The 16,500-nt window shown below is 56.0% G+C and overlaps 6 protein-coding genes across 6 annotated transcripts; 5 read left to right on the top strand and 1 right to left on the bottom strand.

Annotated features, from left to right (window-relative positions):
* Positions 1-31: 31 nt before the first annotated feature.
* On the top strand, positions 32-2,158 carry BKCO1_3000236 (uncharacterized protein; the record flags this gene model as incomplete). Its single annotated transcript, XM_020274137.1, has 1 exon — positions 32-2,158. The coding sequence occupies one exon, from the start codon at positions 32-34 to the stop codon at positions 2,156-2,158; it is 2,127 nt and encodes a 708-aa protein (XP_020134645.1).
* Positions 2,159-2,799: 641 nt separating this feature from the next.
* BKCO1_3000235 (uncharacterized protein) lies at positions 2,800-3,533 on the top strand (the record flags this gene model as incomplete). The annotated part of the gene is made up of 2 exons (XM_020274136.1): positions 2,800-2,814; positions 2,871-3,533. 2 exons carry the CDS (start codon positions 2,800-2,802, stop codon positions 3,531-3,533), a joined length of 678 nt encoding a protein of 225 aa, XP_020134646.1.
* A 418-nt stretch (positions 3,534-3,951) lies between these two features.
* Positions 3,952-4,747, top strand: BKCO1_3000234 (uncharacterized protein; the record flags this gene model as incomplete). Its single annotated transcript, XM_020274135.1, has 4 exons — positions 3,952-4,041; positions 4,097-4,156; positions 4,209-4,268; positions 4,319-4,747. The coding sequence occupies 4 exons, from the start codon at positions 3,952-3,954 to the stop codon at positions 4,745-4,747; spliced, it is 639 nt and encodes a 212-aa protein (XP_020134647.1).
* A 1,134-nt stretch (positions 4,748-5,881) lies between these two features.
* On the top strand, positions 5,882-8,277 carry BKCO1_3000233 (uncharacterized protein; the record flags this gene model as incomplete). Its single annotated transcript, XM_020274134.1, has 2 exons — positions 5,882-5,932; positions 5,998-8,277. 2 exons carry the CDS (start codon positions 5,882-5,884, stop codon positions 8,275-8,277), a joined length of 2,331 nt encoding a protein of 776 aa, XP_020134640.1.
* A 4,399-nt stretch (positions 8,278-12,676) lies between these two features.
* On the top strand, positions 12,677-13,809 carry BKCO1_3000232 (glycoside hydrolase family 43 protein; the record flags this gene model as incomplete). Its single annotated transcript, XM_020274133.1, has 3 exons — positions 12,677-13,018; positions 13,072-13,263; positions 13,330-13,809. 3 exons carry the CDS (start codon positions 12,677-12,679, stop codon positions 13,807-13,809), a joined length of 1,014 nt encoding a protein of 337 aa, XP_020134641.1.
* An 874-nt stretch (positions 13,810-14,683) lies between these two features.
* On the bottom strand, positions 14,684-16,446 carry BKCO1_3000231 (glycoside hydrolase family 35 protein; the record flags this gene model as incomplete). The annotated part of the gene is made up of 2 exons (XM_020274132.1): positions 14,684-16,086; positions 16,143-16,446. The coding sequence occupies 2 exons, from the start codon at positions 16,444-16,446 to the stop codon at positions 14,684-14,686; spliced, it is 1,707 nt and encodes a 568-aa protein (XP_020134642.1).
* Between the last annotated feature and the right edge of the window lie 54 nt (positions 16,447-16,500).

Genomic DNA, 16,500 nt, shown 5'->3' with positions numbered 1-16,500 from the left:
AACCTACGACCCGCGACCGCGACCATTCACCATGCCGTACTACCACAGCCACCGCAGACACGAGCACTACCGTCCCACGCGCACGCGCGACCGCGAGCGCCAGTCCAGCCCGCCACCAGGCATGAGCTCCGAACAGGCAAGTCTTCACCCCGCCCCCAGCATTTCCGCATCACCCGCTAACGCAAAAGACACATCCCACCAGGCCATCTCCACCCTCACCGAGCTCTGGGGCGCCGACTCCGCCGCCTGGCGCCCCGCCGACTGCCACTTCGGCCCCATCCCGCGCACATGGCCGCCGCGCATGCTGACCGCAATCGCCGGCCTGGCGCGCGCCGCGGGCGCGGGCGAGAAGCAGAGGGATGCCGCCCTCGGACTCGTCGAGAAGATGGTCAAGGACGAGCAGCGCAAGGAGGGAAGGCTGAGCAGCAAGGCGACGCCGGAGCATTTGAATAAAGCAGCAGAGCTGATGGAGAAGAGGGACGTAGCAGAGAGGAGTAGGAAGACGAGGGGTGACGGAGAGGATGAGAGTGGTCAGCGCACCACCGCTGTGAAGGACAATGATAGGAAGAGGAAGAGGGTAGATGAGGAGACGGAATACGGTGACGACGACCTGAAACTGCACCGTGTCGAGGGCGAGATGCAGCATCGCGGCGGCGAAGTGGTCCGGCTTTGTGGCGCTGCGCCTGCGGGACAGGCAGACGATGTCCGCCACCGCGGCGTCGATCGCGGCTATGATCGAGCGACGAAGAGCAGCGAGATGAGGAAAGTCGAATCCACGAGGCCGTATGAGCCTCGCAACACGAAGCCTGGTCCGGGTTCTCGTGAGCCATCGGCGAAGCACGAACAGCGTGTCGCACCCAAGCCGAAGCCGATCGTCACCTCCAACACTGCTAACACACTTACTGGAAAGACTACCAAGGACCATCAGCTAGAGAAAGCCACAACTCGTCATTTTGGAGACACCGATGCCTCGTCCGCTCCCGCTGACCCCACATCGCCAGCTAAGAAACGGAAGTTGGACACAACAAGGGCAATCACGGAGAGTGAGAAGGAAAATGAGGAAGACTACGGAGGCCGTCCGGTCAAGCGGGCCAAGGCATCGGCCACGGCATCGGTCACGGCTGCCACGAAGCCGCGTGAGCCTCGTAGCTCGAAGCCGTCCTCGAGCCCTCGCGAGCAGCCGCGCAAGAAGGAGCAACCCACCGCATCCAAGCCGCAGCCGAAGCATGAAGAACATGCCGTCTCCAAGCCGCCCCAGACTGTCAACGCCGAGACCGCAGCCACTGTCGTCGAGGAGTCTTCCCAGCTCCACCCCCAGCGCGCGAAGCGTCTGCTCGAGGACGACAACTCCGAGGACGAAGGGGCACGCAAGAAGATCAAGCTAACCAGTGCGAACAGTATCCCTCTTCCCAAGAAAGCCATCAAATCTCGCCAGAGCCGCTCGCCGCAATCATCTTCGACTGTCTCGGATCCGGCGGAAGCGATGCAGTCCGATAAAACCAAGTTCGATGGCGACAGCAACGTCAGCACGAAACCCGATGTTCCCGTCCCTGCCACCACCAGCGTCACAGACACAGACACTCCCGTTTCCAATGCCAACGAGACGGAACCCACCATTCCCTCTCCTGTGGCCAGACCTATCGAGACGACCAGCAAGGTCGATGGTGTAGAGAACCAGAATGAAGAACAGCCCGCCACAAACCTCGACGACGAGCTCGCCTCCCTCCGGGCGCAGGTCAAGGCGCAGGCAGAGCAGCTGGCAGAAGAACGTGCCGCCAAGGCACACATGTCCACGCAGATGGAAACGATCAAGCTCGATCTCGACCTCTCGGAGAGCGCGCGCGCCGCGAGCGAGAAGGATGCGGCCAGTTGGAGAGCCTACGGCAAGGGCTTGCGGGCCGTCATGAAGGACCACAAGAGGCTGGCGAAGGTGGAGATGTATGTGCAGAAGGTTGAGAGGGAGGCCGCTCAGTGTAGGGTGGGCATGAAGGTTGCGCAGAAGATGTACGAGGAGGCGGAGACGCGGTATCAGGCGTGTGATGTGGATGTGGAGAAGGTGAAGGTTGTGAAGGGTGATGAAGAGTTGAGGATGATCAATGCCGTGTTGAGGCGGGAGAATGAGGAGCTGAGGATGAAGTTTGAGAAGTATGGTGTATAAAGTTCAGGAAGAACCGGTGCTTGGAAACAGGTAGTGGGTGCAACGGGTTGGTGTAGGCTGGCGAAAAGTTGGATGGTTCGAATTTCTTTACCCACGAAGTTACGTGGGAATTTCAGCCTGTAGAAACAACAGAAAGGCTCATGATCCATATTCTTTCTCGATAGAGTAGCCATTAAAGGTAAGATGGCGTGCTCTTCACAAATAGATTGCTTATCCGCTTGAACATGTCTTCGTGATATCTGAGCAAATATTCGGAAATATCTTCTTCTCAGTGAACTTCCGTGGCGGACACCAATGTTGCGTCATCTACATCTACGGCTTTTCAAAGATTCGTATCGCTCGATAAGCAGGAATATGGATAATATCTTGTTGCAGCAAACACCGCTACAGTGATAGTGAGAGTTGAATTCAAGGGCACCGTGGGATACCCAACTTTCTCGATGGTCAAAATGGCTTCGTCATGAACCTGCCATTGCGCTGATTCCAACTCCAGTGGACCTCTTCGGGCTCCTGAAGATGCGAAACAATTCCTTAGGCTCAGTGACACAACTGTCGCTTACAAAAAAACTTGTCCTCCGTCTCACAGCCCAACCCGGATCAACTACCTCCCAGATCCCTGCTTCACTCCACATCACTACACAATGGACCCATCCCAGGTATTCTCACTCCCCACCGCCTGCCCTCACTTAACCTTACTAATTAGCCTCACCAGCTCGACGATCTCGACACCCGCCTGCAAATCTGCACCATCGGGTCTCCCACCGTGCCACCGCCCCCAACCGCCCCGGCCGCCGGCACTCATTTCCACCCGCGCGTCGTATCTGCGCCAGCCGCTCGCACACCCCCATACGCATCTCGACCCGAAGACGAAGAAGACGTCGGCGACATCTCCAACATCCTCACCCTGCTCTGCAACCTGCGTCACGTCAAAGACCCCGAGATCCTGTACGCCGCGCTCCTGCGCCAGGCGTGGGCCGCGTACCGCGCGCGCGGCCTGCCGCCGGCGCAGTTCCGCACGCTCGTCGACGCGGAGTGCGGGCCGCAGAGGGAGAATCTTGCGGCGATGCTGCGTGAGATTGAGATGAGGAACATGCGTCCCCAGTTCGGCAACGACAAGGCTGAGATTGAGGACATGATGAGGGAGTATCAAGAACGGAGCGTGGTGTTGAGGCAGAGGGAGGAGATGTTGTTGAGCGTGCTGCCGGAGGGAGAGAGGGAGGGGTGGAAGTGGGAGCCGACGGCGGATCAGTTCCGGGAAGGTATGCCGACGGAGGAGGACTTGGCGCTCTTGGTGCGGAGTGTTGAGGAGAGGGAAGAAGAGAGGTCGAGGAAGAGGGCTGGGCGGGCGTCTCCAACTTGTAGTAGTTACAGATGAGAGAGAAGCCGTGGGGATGCAGGCTGGAGGATATGACGGATTTGAGGTATCTGGGGCTGATAGTGGTGAGGTGATGGCTAGAGGGCCCAATGTTTCGATCGTAGCAGTCGTCTCACATTATTTCGAGACCTGGCTGCGGGACGACGCGCGATGCATAATGGAGCCTAGCGAAAGAGTCATCTTTACTTCCCTGGTGGCTGCTACCCGGTTCGCTCCTTCCTCGCCTCACCTGTGCCTGTTAGTGGCTTCCTTGTTTGTGGCTGTTCCGTAAAAGGAAAGCGCGTTGCTTGTTTATGTACCGTCCGCGCAAACCTTCGCCGAGTTTCCTCGCGCAGATCTTCCAACACACACCCCGCGGTCTTTGATCGCATATCGCTCTGCCCGCAGTCATTATCACCGAGGCATACGAAGCTCCAGAATGACGTCCAACGGCCAGAACACCGAAGCTTCCGAGCTTGACGAGGAGATGGAGCATGCCAACCCCGACGCGTCGCGTCAGGAAACCAGGGTCAGCCTGGGCTCGCTCTCGTGCCTGGCAAGACACATGCTTACCACAAGTCCAGACCAACGGCATCACCCACGATCGCATCGATGAGGAACAGTCGGCTGATCCTGGCCCTGAGGTACGCCATCACTCGCATCCCCAGTTAAGAACCGCATTTACTACCACTCAAGGCCAGCGCTGCTGCTAGTGATGGATCCGGCATGGAAGAGTCTTCCGCTCCCAACGCTGAGGTATGTCGTCGATCTTTGCTTATGAAGCGCTCCATTGACTACAACTCAAGACCAGCAACAACACCGTTGTCCCCGAAGATGACATGGCCACTCGCTACCCTGAGCTCCATGCCGAGATGGCGGCCTACATGGCGGCCCAAGCCAGGTGTGATGATGATCGTGCCGGCTTTGAGGCTGCAGTCGATCAGAACGAGTATGAGGTGCTCAATCTTTGGCGCATACAGTCCTTGTCCGTTCAGTTTGCCGCGCGCATGGAGCACAGCGGACAATACAGTGAGGAGGACCTGGATGATTGGAGGATCAACCCGCTTGTGGAAGCCGATCTTGAGCGTATCTTGCAAGTCATCCATCGTACGAACAGAGGCCTCAGGATGCTGGGCATACGTCGCGCCGCGTTGATGGTATGGGGCGCTGACCTGCACACGAGGTTCGAGGCTGCGGAAGAGGAGGAGGAAGCGAGGATGGAGCGCACGGAGTGAGTGAAGTGGGTGGAATGGCTTTGCTGCTGGTGGCGGCGCGTGAGCTTTGGTTTGAAGGAGATTGACACAGGCACATTTATGCTTTTGCAATGTATTGTACACACAGTTTGCATTCAACCTGAACAATGCAGAACTTCCACAAGGTCCTGCAGGCCGCCGATGCGGCGTCGCACGGTGAAAACCGGTCGGGCATGGAGAGGCAGCATGCTGATGCTGCCGCCGAGGCAGAAGCGCTGAAGCGCAGACTCAAGGTGGCTGAGAACATGGCCGGATGAGCCGTCATGATTGTGGGTGGGATCAGCGTGGAGGAGAGGGCGAGGAAGCTGGACAAGGAAAATGGCATCTGGGGTGGACTCGCCGCCAATATTTCCGAGCAACTCTGAGTGAGGTGTGTTCATGAAGTAGCAATCAATGTGCAAGGTCCAAAAAGAAAACAATGCTGGGTAGGTTCTGTACATTTCTGATGCAATCATGTGCCTCCCGTGTGACTCTTCTCGATCCGTACCGCACCTGCCACTGAATTGACGAATTGGCCTTCCAAAAAATCTACCAATACCTACAGATGACTGGCTGGGAGATCACCGGAAGTCGTTTCTGGATTCGCGGGTTGCAAAAAGTCAAAAAGTTAAGTATCAAGGACCAGGGTGGGATTCGAACATCCGTCGTCTCCAGAGTCCTAAGCCTCATGATCCTAACTAATGCCACTAGCCCAGAGGTACTACGCAGCACATGTTTACATGCGAGTGGCATCTTCTGGCAGTTAGAACCGCTGGGTACCCTTATAAATTAACCATTTCTGCCCACCCAAGCCTATGCGCGCCCAGGTAGATGCGGGTATGCATCGAGATGTAGGATTGCGCTGCCCATCCAGGCGCGTGAGTCACCTTTCGACGCGTTTCCTGGTTTTGTCAGCTGCCGCTGTCGCGTCACTGCGCGCCCGCGTCTATATCCGCCTCACTCTTCGCTCTTCATCCAACCTTCTTCACCCCACAGCCTCGACCTCAGCCTTGATCGCTGACCAAGAGCCTGCTGGTGTCACCATCACTCTTCACCGCGATTGCAGCGCATCTTGATCCAGAAGAGAGCGCCAACACCGCAGCGACTGCGCACGTTATCCACAGCGACGCTGCGGTTATGGCTGACTCGGACCCGACCGGGTCCATGTCCGGATCTTCAACCGACGAGGTACTGTGCTCCAAATTTCTTTCGCATGTCGCCATGGCACTTTACTAACCACTCATTCCTGACAGATGCATGTCCTGTATTTAGACCATATCAAGTGCAGCTGGAACAAGACTTCTCGCAAGTGTATCCCAAAGGCGCACCGTCCCAATGGACCACTTCCCAAAGACGTCACCAAGAACTTGTCCTTGCTTTCCGTCATCGCCCCGGGCGACAAAGGCCTGCTCGCAACCCAAAGTATCATGAAATCCATGGTCGCCACACGTATTCAGCAAAGTGACGTCAATACTCCCGTTATCCAGGCACAAGATCTGTTGAAAGCTCTGGAGGCCATGCCCCAACTGCTCACTGCTGTAAGCAACATCCTCAAGGCGCGTCGCAAGAGTGCCGCATTCTTGTGCGAGCACGGCTTCAACTCAGATGATCCGATCGAGTGGCCCCCGAATGTTGTGATGGTTCTTGGGGAACTCGTCAAGAAGACAGGCCAGCGTTACGAGCGTGCACATGAAGCAGGCTACTACCTTACCCAGCACTACAAAACGAGACTCCAGAAGGATGGTGATGAGTTCAGAACGATTCTCGAGTCTGACGTCAGGGAGGCTATCAACAGCTTGGAGGAAGCGTCTACCCAAGAAGATCTCGTTGCACCCAACACTGGAGATGAGGTTTACAGTACAGACTTGGAGAACACCAACGCCACCGAAGATCTCTACACCACCGGATCTGCAAGCATCTTCGAGCCGACCCTCCCTCCTCTCGAGATCCTCAAAAGCATCGGCCAGATCTACTACAAAGGGAAGAGACATGATGTTCTATTCAAAGTCGCGCCTACGATCATATCGTATGAGATGGCATGCAAAGGAATGTACCATGACAACAGGGGCTCGAACGAGCTTGGAACATTTCTCAAGCACGATAGGAGGAAATGGTCGTACGCGAACTGGTGGCCAAACTGGCGTGCGATCGTCCACTTGGAGAATCGCTTCGGCAAGCCTTTTTTCGAGATCTTCGATTGCGCGGATATCCAAGCAGACCAGGCTCTCCGGATGGCAGAGGGAGTTCTGACCACCCTGGACGGGATCACGCGTATCCACGGCATTACCGACGTTGAGAAGCTCCGCAATGTGTGCGCTGACTTTTTCACGAAGTATCCGGTCTCGGAAAAGGCACAGAGCCTGACCTCTGCAGGTGTCAGGAAGCTCAGCAGCGCACTGAATGCAGCTAAAGGCCCAGACTCCGGGGGTGTGAGATACAAAGGATGGCCTTCATTGGGTGGCGAGGCCGCAGGACCTGCCACGCCCCTCGAAGATCCAACTCCCACGCAGGTCTTCCGCCCTAGCCGCGACATGTCGTCTAAGGGCAATAGTGAGCAGGCCACCGCCAAAAAGGCCAAACCTGGAGCATCAGGCTCGACCACGGCTTTCCGAGAGTCTTACGTCATCAACCACATCCCTAACAAGAATGCGATGATGAAGGCCCCGGCATCTGGCCGCCGCGCTCCTGGCCCTGCAGCTGTCCTTGAGAAAATGGCCCAGAAGGGTCCAACCACGAGAGTTCCTACTCATGACTCCGCTCTTGACCGCACTTTGGACACGACGAATGTTCCTGCGCGCACTTCAACTACCCGCAGGCAGAGTGAGTGGATTCGCACTCACGGCGTCCGAAAAATGAGCAAGCGTGCCCTGGCCGACTCCGAGATTGATGAGCTCTTCGAGGAACCGAACGACGTCACTGTTGAAGCCGATCGCATGACCATCGACAACGAGAGTCCGTCCACTTCGGTTCATCCATCTCACCCCAGCGGTTCCAACTCCATCCACGAGAGCAGCGGTGCTCCCGTCCAGCATCCCGCCAATGACAACATCACTGAGGCAGCTCCTGGCAACAACAATGGCGTCAACGCCGTTGAGGATTCCGTCGAAGTCGATGAGGCTCGGCCGTCGAACAGCGACACCGCCGCCAGCGCCAGCACAAGCGCGACCACGGATGCCGTCCAGCAGGCTGTCGCCCAGACAATGGGTGGATTGCAGCAAAGTATCAGCATTGACGAATTGACCAGCGAGGTCTGCCAGATCGTCCTCCGCGTACTGGAGGAGCTCGAGGCCGGCAACATGATCGTCCGCGCCCAGGACATTGGTACCAGGTACTGCAGGAAGAGTGAGGTGGAGGTGCTCGTCGGGGAGATGGTTGATCGCGAGGATGCTCTCAAGGAGCAGCGCGATGAGGCGCTGGGACAGGTCGCGGAGCTGAAAGAGAAACTGAGGGAGGCGGAGGAGGTCAAGAGGACGCTCATGAACGGTATGGAAGAGTTCTGCCGATCCTTTGACGTCTCCACGAACGAGGGTTAGACTGGGCAGTGTGGTTCCTTATCAAGAGTCTTATTAACATCACACTCTTGTAGTCGAGATACACGTGTCTCTTCTGGTTCATCTGCCTCTGATTCATTCAGGATCCTCATATAGTTTGGCAGATATAAAGCAACTGTCCAAACAATGTTTCGTGCTTTCGATGCTGTTGTTGTTTTCGCGCTGATCAGCGCTTTAATCACCTCTCCACAGTGAAACTTTGTATCTCAGATGCATTTCTCAAAATCCAATGCTCGCGCTTACATCCGGATATCTTCGTCGTCTGGGACTGAAGTAGTCATACCTTAAAAGTAGGCTCACATCAGGACGTTTGCTTCCATTACCCGTGGAGGAAATTCTTTCAATTGTCCATCGACGTCAGCATACTTGCTTCAACTGCCTTCCTACGGATTGCTGCACGTCGATTTTTTTATAACCTACTGTGCCTCTGTACTATCCACACGTCAACTGAGTGGAGTTTCGAGATAATATGTCAGCCCTCCTGATATGAGGTCTCCTCTCAGGCTCGGCTGGGGTTATCGCCGAGGCTCAGCAGCCTTATTTCCCAGCGCAGCCCTAATCACGTCTGCACTCTTCGAGTCATTCCATCCGCGATACTCCGACCACTGTCGAGTCAGGTGATGATGTTCATTTTGCCTCAATGAAGCAATACCCCCACTTCGATTGATCGTGATGATGTCGATGACTCGTCGTTAGGTTAGCCTCGGGTGAGGGAAAGGCCGCTAAGCAGCCGCCGCGCAACACAACCGAAAAATTCCCCGACTCGGCTAGCTACGAAGGATCCTGACCCACATGTGGCGGATGGCTTGGCCGGTTCGCACGACATGTCGGAGCGGGGGTCGGGTTGAGGTGCAGTCGCATATACAGTCATCTTACCATTCGTGGAGAACGCAAGAGAAATCGTGGTTGAAGTAAGAGAAAGAGATTAAGAGGCTATATGCAACTCACTATCAGTACGGGAAAGCCACCTTAGTATAAGGATGGCAATCCTCCTTTCCAGCAGATCCATGTATGTACCAAACGGGAGTCAATGAATTAATGATAACACATGAAACCTGTTTGGGATAGCAACGTGGCGATCATCTGCAAGACTGGCGTGATGGTCTTAATCCATGAACCGTTTCACATGTCCATTACTCCCCGGTCAGCAGCTCGTAGATATTGGGTAGAAATGGGTTGGTGTGGTTACTGCAATGCAACATCGGGGAAGCGGGTAGCTGGGCAGGGGCTGCAAGATCGTCAACCGCCGATTATTCAGGGAAACTAGGTGCAAACGTAACACTAAAAGGCGGCTTCTCTTAGACCATGATATCAAGTAGATCTCCGGTGAGCGGATGAAAAGATGAGTCCACACGTGACTGCGTACCTAGGGGAACGATGTCCCCGTCGCTTCCTTGATTCCACCCGCTCCGCGCTTTCCCCACTCGCGTCTCTCCCGCATTTTCGTTGCGACTCGGGCCACGTCGACTCCAACCTCCGTCTTTGCACGCACGCAGCTACATACCGTGCACCCTCTGACATTACCGACGGACCCCGGCTCCTTCACCCTGCAGATGGTGGCGCTGTAGTGCGACACCCTGCAGCACCCCCCCAGTAGCGAATGACAGCTCGTAATCCTCGCTCCATGCGGCCACAACCACCGCACTTGGAACTCTTCTCGCTACGACGGACCAGGACCAGAACCACTTTTTCGCTGCTTCTTCCAATGCTTACATCCTCATATGTACCAGCATGGGAAACTTCATGAGCTTTCCATCTCTCGCAGTCATCGGTGCCATCGCGCAACACTTTTCCGGCTCTGTCTGCGTAACTGTGCGATGTATCATTCCTCAAGGAGTCAAGCACGTCAAGCCGACAAAGTTTCCGATCTCCGGCTGTGTGCGGTCGCCTGCCTCCGATACGAGGTGCGTGCGGCGATCCCGCAACATCTCCAGTTCCCACTACCACCCCGTTGCTGCGGTTCATGCTCCAGTACCTGACATCATTCATAGTTCCGGTTTGTCGCCACACTCCTCCATATAGCGACCACCACTGCTGTTCGCGTAAGAGCTGGCCTTGCAATCCTTGCCCAATTGCGCTCCACAATTACGCTACGACGCTAGACCATAGTTCTGGATCTCTTCTTTGTAACGCCGGTCGGTATCAGATTCTCTGTCCCACTTGCCTTCCAATGCACCCCGATCTCTGCGTACTGGTTCCGCAACCGTGCCGACGCCTCCTCCCCAAAGAACCCACTCTGGCCCCCGAGCCTACCACACAGCAATGTGAATGTGGCCACGTTGGCGCTCCAGCTCACGTGAATCCCTGCCATAAGAGAGGTAGGAGGCCTGGAGATGGATGAGAATCAAGAGAGCAGCATAACTTGAGAAAAAAAAAAAAGAAAGAAACTCTTGAGCGGCGATACTCAAACGGTCGGGTTCTCTTCTCTGGTTTCGTGCCTACCTCATCTCTAGTTCCGTTCCATGCGACAAGTTCAGGTGTTGCATCGATATACAAGCAATGTAAGTGTTGATCCACTCCATTCCGGCAACCAAAGTGCAAGAGTCGACTCTACTACCCTCTGTGTCTGAGGCTCATCATAGATTTATTGAAGATCACATCATACCTTCACGCGTAGCAGGGAAAATTCGAGAGCGTCAGGGTACCCCGTCCTTCCCAATCCAGGATACTTTTACCGAAGGATGTGACGCACGATCCGGCCCTTCCGAAGATCTGCGCTAGTGATCAATCATCTCTCAGTTCAATGTTCCAACTTATTGTGCCTAACACTGTGTATGGGGCCTTGCTACAATACAAATTGCGTATTTTAATTTTTCCTCGATCCAGATTTCCGTTGTTATGCGACTGCTCACGTAGAGCCTCTTATTTTCTTTTAACGCGCACGGCCTCTCCCCTTCCCCACTATCCCCACTTCCTAATCTACGCTTCATTTTACAAGTGTATGAGTGTGCTTCCTCCGGTGCTTTAGTATTTCATACCAGCTTGAAAAAGGGACGCATCATTTCACGTCTTACCCTCATGCTCTCAACAAATTCTCTCACATCCACATGCCCAATCTTTAGCGATCGCGAACCGTCCACATCCAACCGCAGCAGCGCTTCTTCTCGATGATGCGCATTCCGGCAGACTTGCACGTCACACATTACATGCACGTCAGCAACATCTGCGACGCATCTTCAGCACTAAGAAGCTTCATGAGCATACTCAACCGTAGCTCCACCGCACCAAACATGAACACAATCGGCACTTGCATTCTCCACGCCAATCTGGCCCAGACTTACATCATTTGAGGCGGGGCCGACCTGGGAGCCACCTTGCAAGGCTACGGAATACCTGACCGGGTGATCTCCTCAGCCTCAATTGATGTTTCCTTGATCATGTGGACCAAAGCTTTGTTATTTTCGTTTTCGGAGGCCACAGCTTCGACGACACAGGTGGTGTGAGCGGTCAAGATGGATTCTTTCTTTTTCGGTTGTCCGGAATCATTGCGGCTCAGACTCTGTTTCATTGGCTCCGCATCTTCCCCATAATTCTTTCTTTTCTTTTTGTGGCGGCCACATGCTCAATGCTCGGTGGTGTGAGAAGATGTTTCTTGCTGGTAGATGCACCGTCGTCCCCTTTGGCGGTTGAGATTAGATATTTTGGGTTCTTCAGGAAGATGGGCGTGATGGATAACCGCCGCAGCTCACAGTCCGACAGCTTCATGCCGCGCGCACCTCGGCGTCGGTCAAAACATCAACGACACCTGAATCCGAACGTCGAATTATTCAGGACTTTGTCTCTCGCCCACTACCTCGTCGAGGTATATGCGGCAGGTTACTAGTCAATGTAAGTGTCTGTCAATGGAATGGCAACAGTGAGCGTTAAAGAGGCTGATGTGGGGCAGAGCCAGTTGTCTGGACAACGGTGATGATCTTAGGGAATCCGATGCGGGTTTGAAGTAGTAATGGATGCGCTAGTCAGGTTGCCGTTCGTGATTCGTGAATTAAGTGTCGATGCTCGCAAAAGCCTGCTAGCATCATGAAGGCCATTGCGAGGCATGCGTAACGTCCCCGCAGAGGTCCGGTGGGAGATGCGGGGAAGACCTTGTTTCCAGAAAGCGTCCCGCGTAATGCACCGGCGGCCTCCGCCTATAAATACCCCACCTGTCGTGATCGGTCATGTTTTAGAGCGATACCCCGCAACGCTTCCACCGCCAATGCAGCGGTAAGTGCTCTCCCGGAAAAGATCGACAGGTCCACCGGCATCATGACCAGGAACAAGAGGCTCGCCTCGGCGGCGCCGGAATAAAAAAGATTTTCGGATAAAAGAGGCCTTATAAAAGAGTGCGGCTTGGATTGTTATCGCGCCGCGGTCTCGATTTGTTTGGCAGCTCGAAACCATGCGCTCCAATTATTTTTCCGCCGGCCTCGTTTGCGCCTACGCCTCAGCTGTTGCTCTGGCGGCGCCCTTTGCAGGCGACAGCAGCATCTTGAGCAGGAGGGCCGACTCAAGTAAGGTGGGTTTTTTGGCAGCCTTCTGGAAGACGAATGAGACGGGCATATTCTTCGCCATAAGCACAAACGACGACCCACTGTCATTCACTCCCATCAATGGCGGAGAAGCTCTCTTTGTTCCCACCCTCGGGCAGAAGACTGTGCGCGACCTTTCGATTGTGCCTGGAAGCGGAGAGGAAGAAGCTACAAAGTGGTATCTTCTCGCAACCGATCTAAACATTGACGATGTAACCATTTCCAAGCCCCACTTTGTCTCACCTTTTTCATTGACCATCAGTAGTATTCGTCATGGGACGCGGCGTCCGCCAATGGCTCCAAGGCCCTGTTGATCTGGGACAGCACAGACCTGGTAAACTGGACCAACGAAAGGCTGATCACGGTCGAGGACGACACTGCCGGAATGGCTTGGGCGCCTGATGCCATCTACGATCCGGACGCAGGCAACTACATGGTGCATTGGGCGGCCAAATTTGTACGAGATCCGCATTGGTTCAACCCGCGTCATTCGATCCGCGCCTGCTGACCAGTCGGACTATAGTTTGCCGAAAACGACACGGCGCACAACGACGGCGCAATCGGAGAGGCAGTCATGCGATACGCGCACACAAGCGACTTCCAGACATTCACCGCACCGCAGACATACATCGACAGGAACCCGAACAGCACAATCGACCTCAGCTTCCTGAAGATCAACGACACCGCCTACGTGCGTTTCTGGGCCCACGACGGCATTCACACAGAAGTCGGCTACGATGGTCTGTTTGGGTCGTTCGAGGAGGTCGGAGACGTCGTCACCGACTACGAGGGCGCTTATGCCATCTGGGACAATACTGCCGATGGCGTGGCGTACATGATTGCGGACAAGGTCGGTAGCGATGCAGGAATCAGACTTTACGGACCCTCCGACCCGACGACTGGTGTATGGGTGCAGGACACGGCTGTGGATATGACGTACATGCGGCACGGCTCTGTTCTCGCTTTGACTCAGGAGCAGTATGACGCCCTCGCTGCTGTTTGAGAAATTGTACCCTCAAGTCCTATTAATAGTATGCACAAAACCCCTTCTGGAAGTTACTTCAGTGATTCTCAGTTGAAACCAAGTGAATAGATTTGCTGAACTGAGTGACGAATCCAAATACTGTTGCGGACAGTTGCGTCCAGCAGAATCTTTGCCTGCATCCCCAACAGAACCTTTATTGTTTTATGTATGGCCATCGCTCCCAGACGGTCCGATTGTTTCCAGTTGCTGAAAAAAGACCATTTCAATTTGATGGCTCCTCCGCTTTCCCCGCTCACCATTTCAGCAGTCGTAGTCGCACTGATATTGATCAGTCAGCGGATTCTGTACTACATTAGCATTCTCTTCAAGTGAACCCGATAGGAAGCGACTGACGAAGCCATAGGTAGTCTTCTGGCAGCTGCCCTGATCAACCCATACATTGGCGCCATTGTTGTCGGTGTAATGGAAAAGGAAGCTCAATACAAGATCATCCTACGTGCATGGAGAGAACATCTTGACAGACACTGACATAAGAAAATAAAACCTTGTCACGGCAAGGATTGTTAGTCTAGTTCTTCGAGATGATCAGTGTGAGGACCTCAGCGACTCGTCTCAATCTCGTCTCGTCGTGTCTTGCCATTTCGGGAATCGGTCACACAGGGTGCCTTCACCCCTTCGTATCGAGAAAGCTTGGGTATGCTTCTGCATATTTATCTGGTTGCCCGGCCCCAAAGCATTCCCAAGAATGGTAAGGCTTTGGGTACTACCAAGATTGCATACTTCCCCTGCTCAGACCTGTGCTTCGATGCCCTCCTCCAGTTCCTAGCCATACGCCAGTAGCCACCCCCACCAGCAACCCAAACAACACCCGGGACGTGTCTTCTCATCATCCCTACTCATCCTCCTCCCCAAACGCATAAACCTCCAACTCCGCAACCATCGTCCGCGCCGGCACCGTCACGCAAATCGGAAACCCGCCATAATCCGGCTCCTCATTCGGCATCATCGCATAGCTCCCGCTCCTCGTCTCGTCGCCGTTCAGCTTGCGCAGGGTGCGCAGCTCGCCCGTCGCCTTGTTCGCGACGCACTTTTCCTCGAAGCGCAAGAAGCCGGTGAAGGCGGCGCGCGGGCGCAGCGAGCGGACGGCGACGTGGAAGCCCCAGCCGACGAGCAGGAAGCGCGCGGGGCCGAGGCGCACGACCATGCCGGCGCCCGGGCCGGGCTGGCCGAAGACGAAGCAGCGGTGGATGGTGAGCTGCCAGTCGTCGAAGACGACGGTGTGGTGGTGGTCCTGGGAGGGGGAGGAGGCGGTGTTGGCATTGGCGCCGGCGGGCAGGTCGTCGAAGAAGAAGCCGTAGGAGGCGTGCGGGCGGCGCTGGGCGGCGAGGACGATCTGGGAGACGCTGTCGAGGAGGCGGTAGTGGCGGGTGAAGGGGTTGGTGGCGGGGTCCTGGGTGTCGACGCCGAAGGGCGAGGTGCCGAGGCACTGGTGGGAGCCGAAGGCTTGCCACACGCGGCGGGCGCCGTACTCGTCGCGGCGCTGCTCGGGGATGAAGAGCGGCTGGTTGCGGTGGCGGTACTTGGCGCACGAGCTGGCGTAGTCGTTGAGGTAGACGTCGGGCGCGATGAGGTCGAGGGCGGGGGCGAAGCGCTGCCACACGTCCAGCACGTCGACCACGGCGCCGCCCGACGGGTAGTCGCCCGGCTCGTGGCCGCCGCCGACGACGGTGGGGAAGTCGTTGTCGGCGTCGGCGGCGGCGTAGTTCTGCCACACGTTGGTGTAGAGCGGGAGGGGGTATTTGGCCTTGCCGGCCGAGGCCACGCGGTTGAGGTAGAGGGCGTAGTGGTATGCCATGAACAGCTCGTCCGTCTTCTTGCTCCTGCCGAACACGTCCTCCCACGTGCCGCGCTTCGTGGCTGCCGTCTTGAACGGTTTGAAGTTGGCGCGGAAGGCGTCGGTGAGCGTGTCCCAGTGGCCGTCGATGAAGTCGATGAGGTCCTGGGGCACGGGCTGGGCGAAGCGGTCGTTGGCATGCTTGCTGCCGTCGCGCGAGTCGCCCAGGAGCCCCGTTTCGTTCTCGACCTGCACCATGACGACGGTCGAGTGCGCCTCGTCAATCTGCTTGACGTGCTCCAGCAGCGTCGCAAACGCCTTGGCATCGGCCTTGGGCGCCTCGTCGTGGAAGATGGACAGCACGTCGGCCGTGGCCAGCTCGCCGCCGGCCTTGCGCAGCTTCGCGCGCGGAAATCTCTTGGGGTTGGTCTTGACCCAGCCGGGCACGTACGTCGAGAGGCCTGGTTGTCCGTCAGCGTCCTGGCCCGACCCTTCCTGCCCGGCCCAGTGCGCTCACCGTTCTTGAAGGAGCCGAACCACAGCAGCACGAGGTGGATGCCGTGCGCGCGCGCGTCCAGCACGACCTGGTCCAGGTTGGCGAAGTCGAACCGGCCCTCCTCGGGCTCAATGTCCTCCCACGTCACGCAGCCCAGGACCGTGTTGACGTGCGTCGCCACCATCTTCGGCCACACCTCCTTCATGTACTCGGCCGACGTGAGGGACGAGTTCTGCAGCTCGCCCGCGAGCATGAGCAGCGGCTTGCCATTGACGATGAGCTGGTGAGAGACGTCATTTTTCCGAAGGTGCGGAATCGAAGCCATTGTGACTCGGCCTGGGGACGAGGAAGATGTGTGTTTGACAGAAGCGGCACCAGC

Source organism: Diplodia corticola (genome assembly GCF_001883845.1).
Source record: "Diplodia corticola strain CBS 112549 chromosome Unknown scaffold3, whole genome shotgun sequence".
Lineage (NCBI taxonomy): Eukaryota > Fungi > Ascomycota > Dothideomycetes > Botryosphaeriales > Botryosphaeriaceae > Diplodia > Diplodia corticola.
Note: the sequence above shows the minus strand (reverse complement) of the source record. Positions and strands in the feature narration are given on the sequence as shown.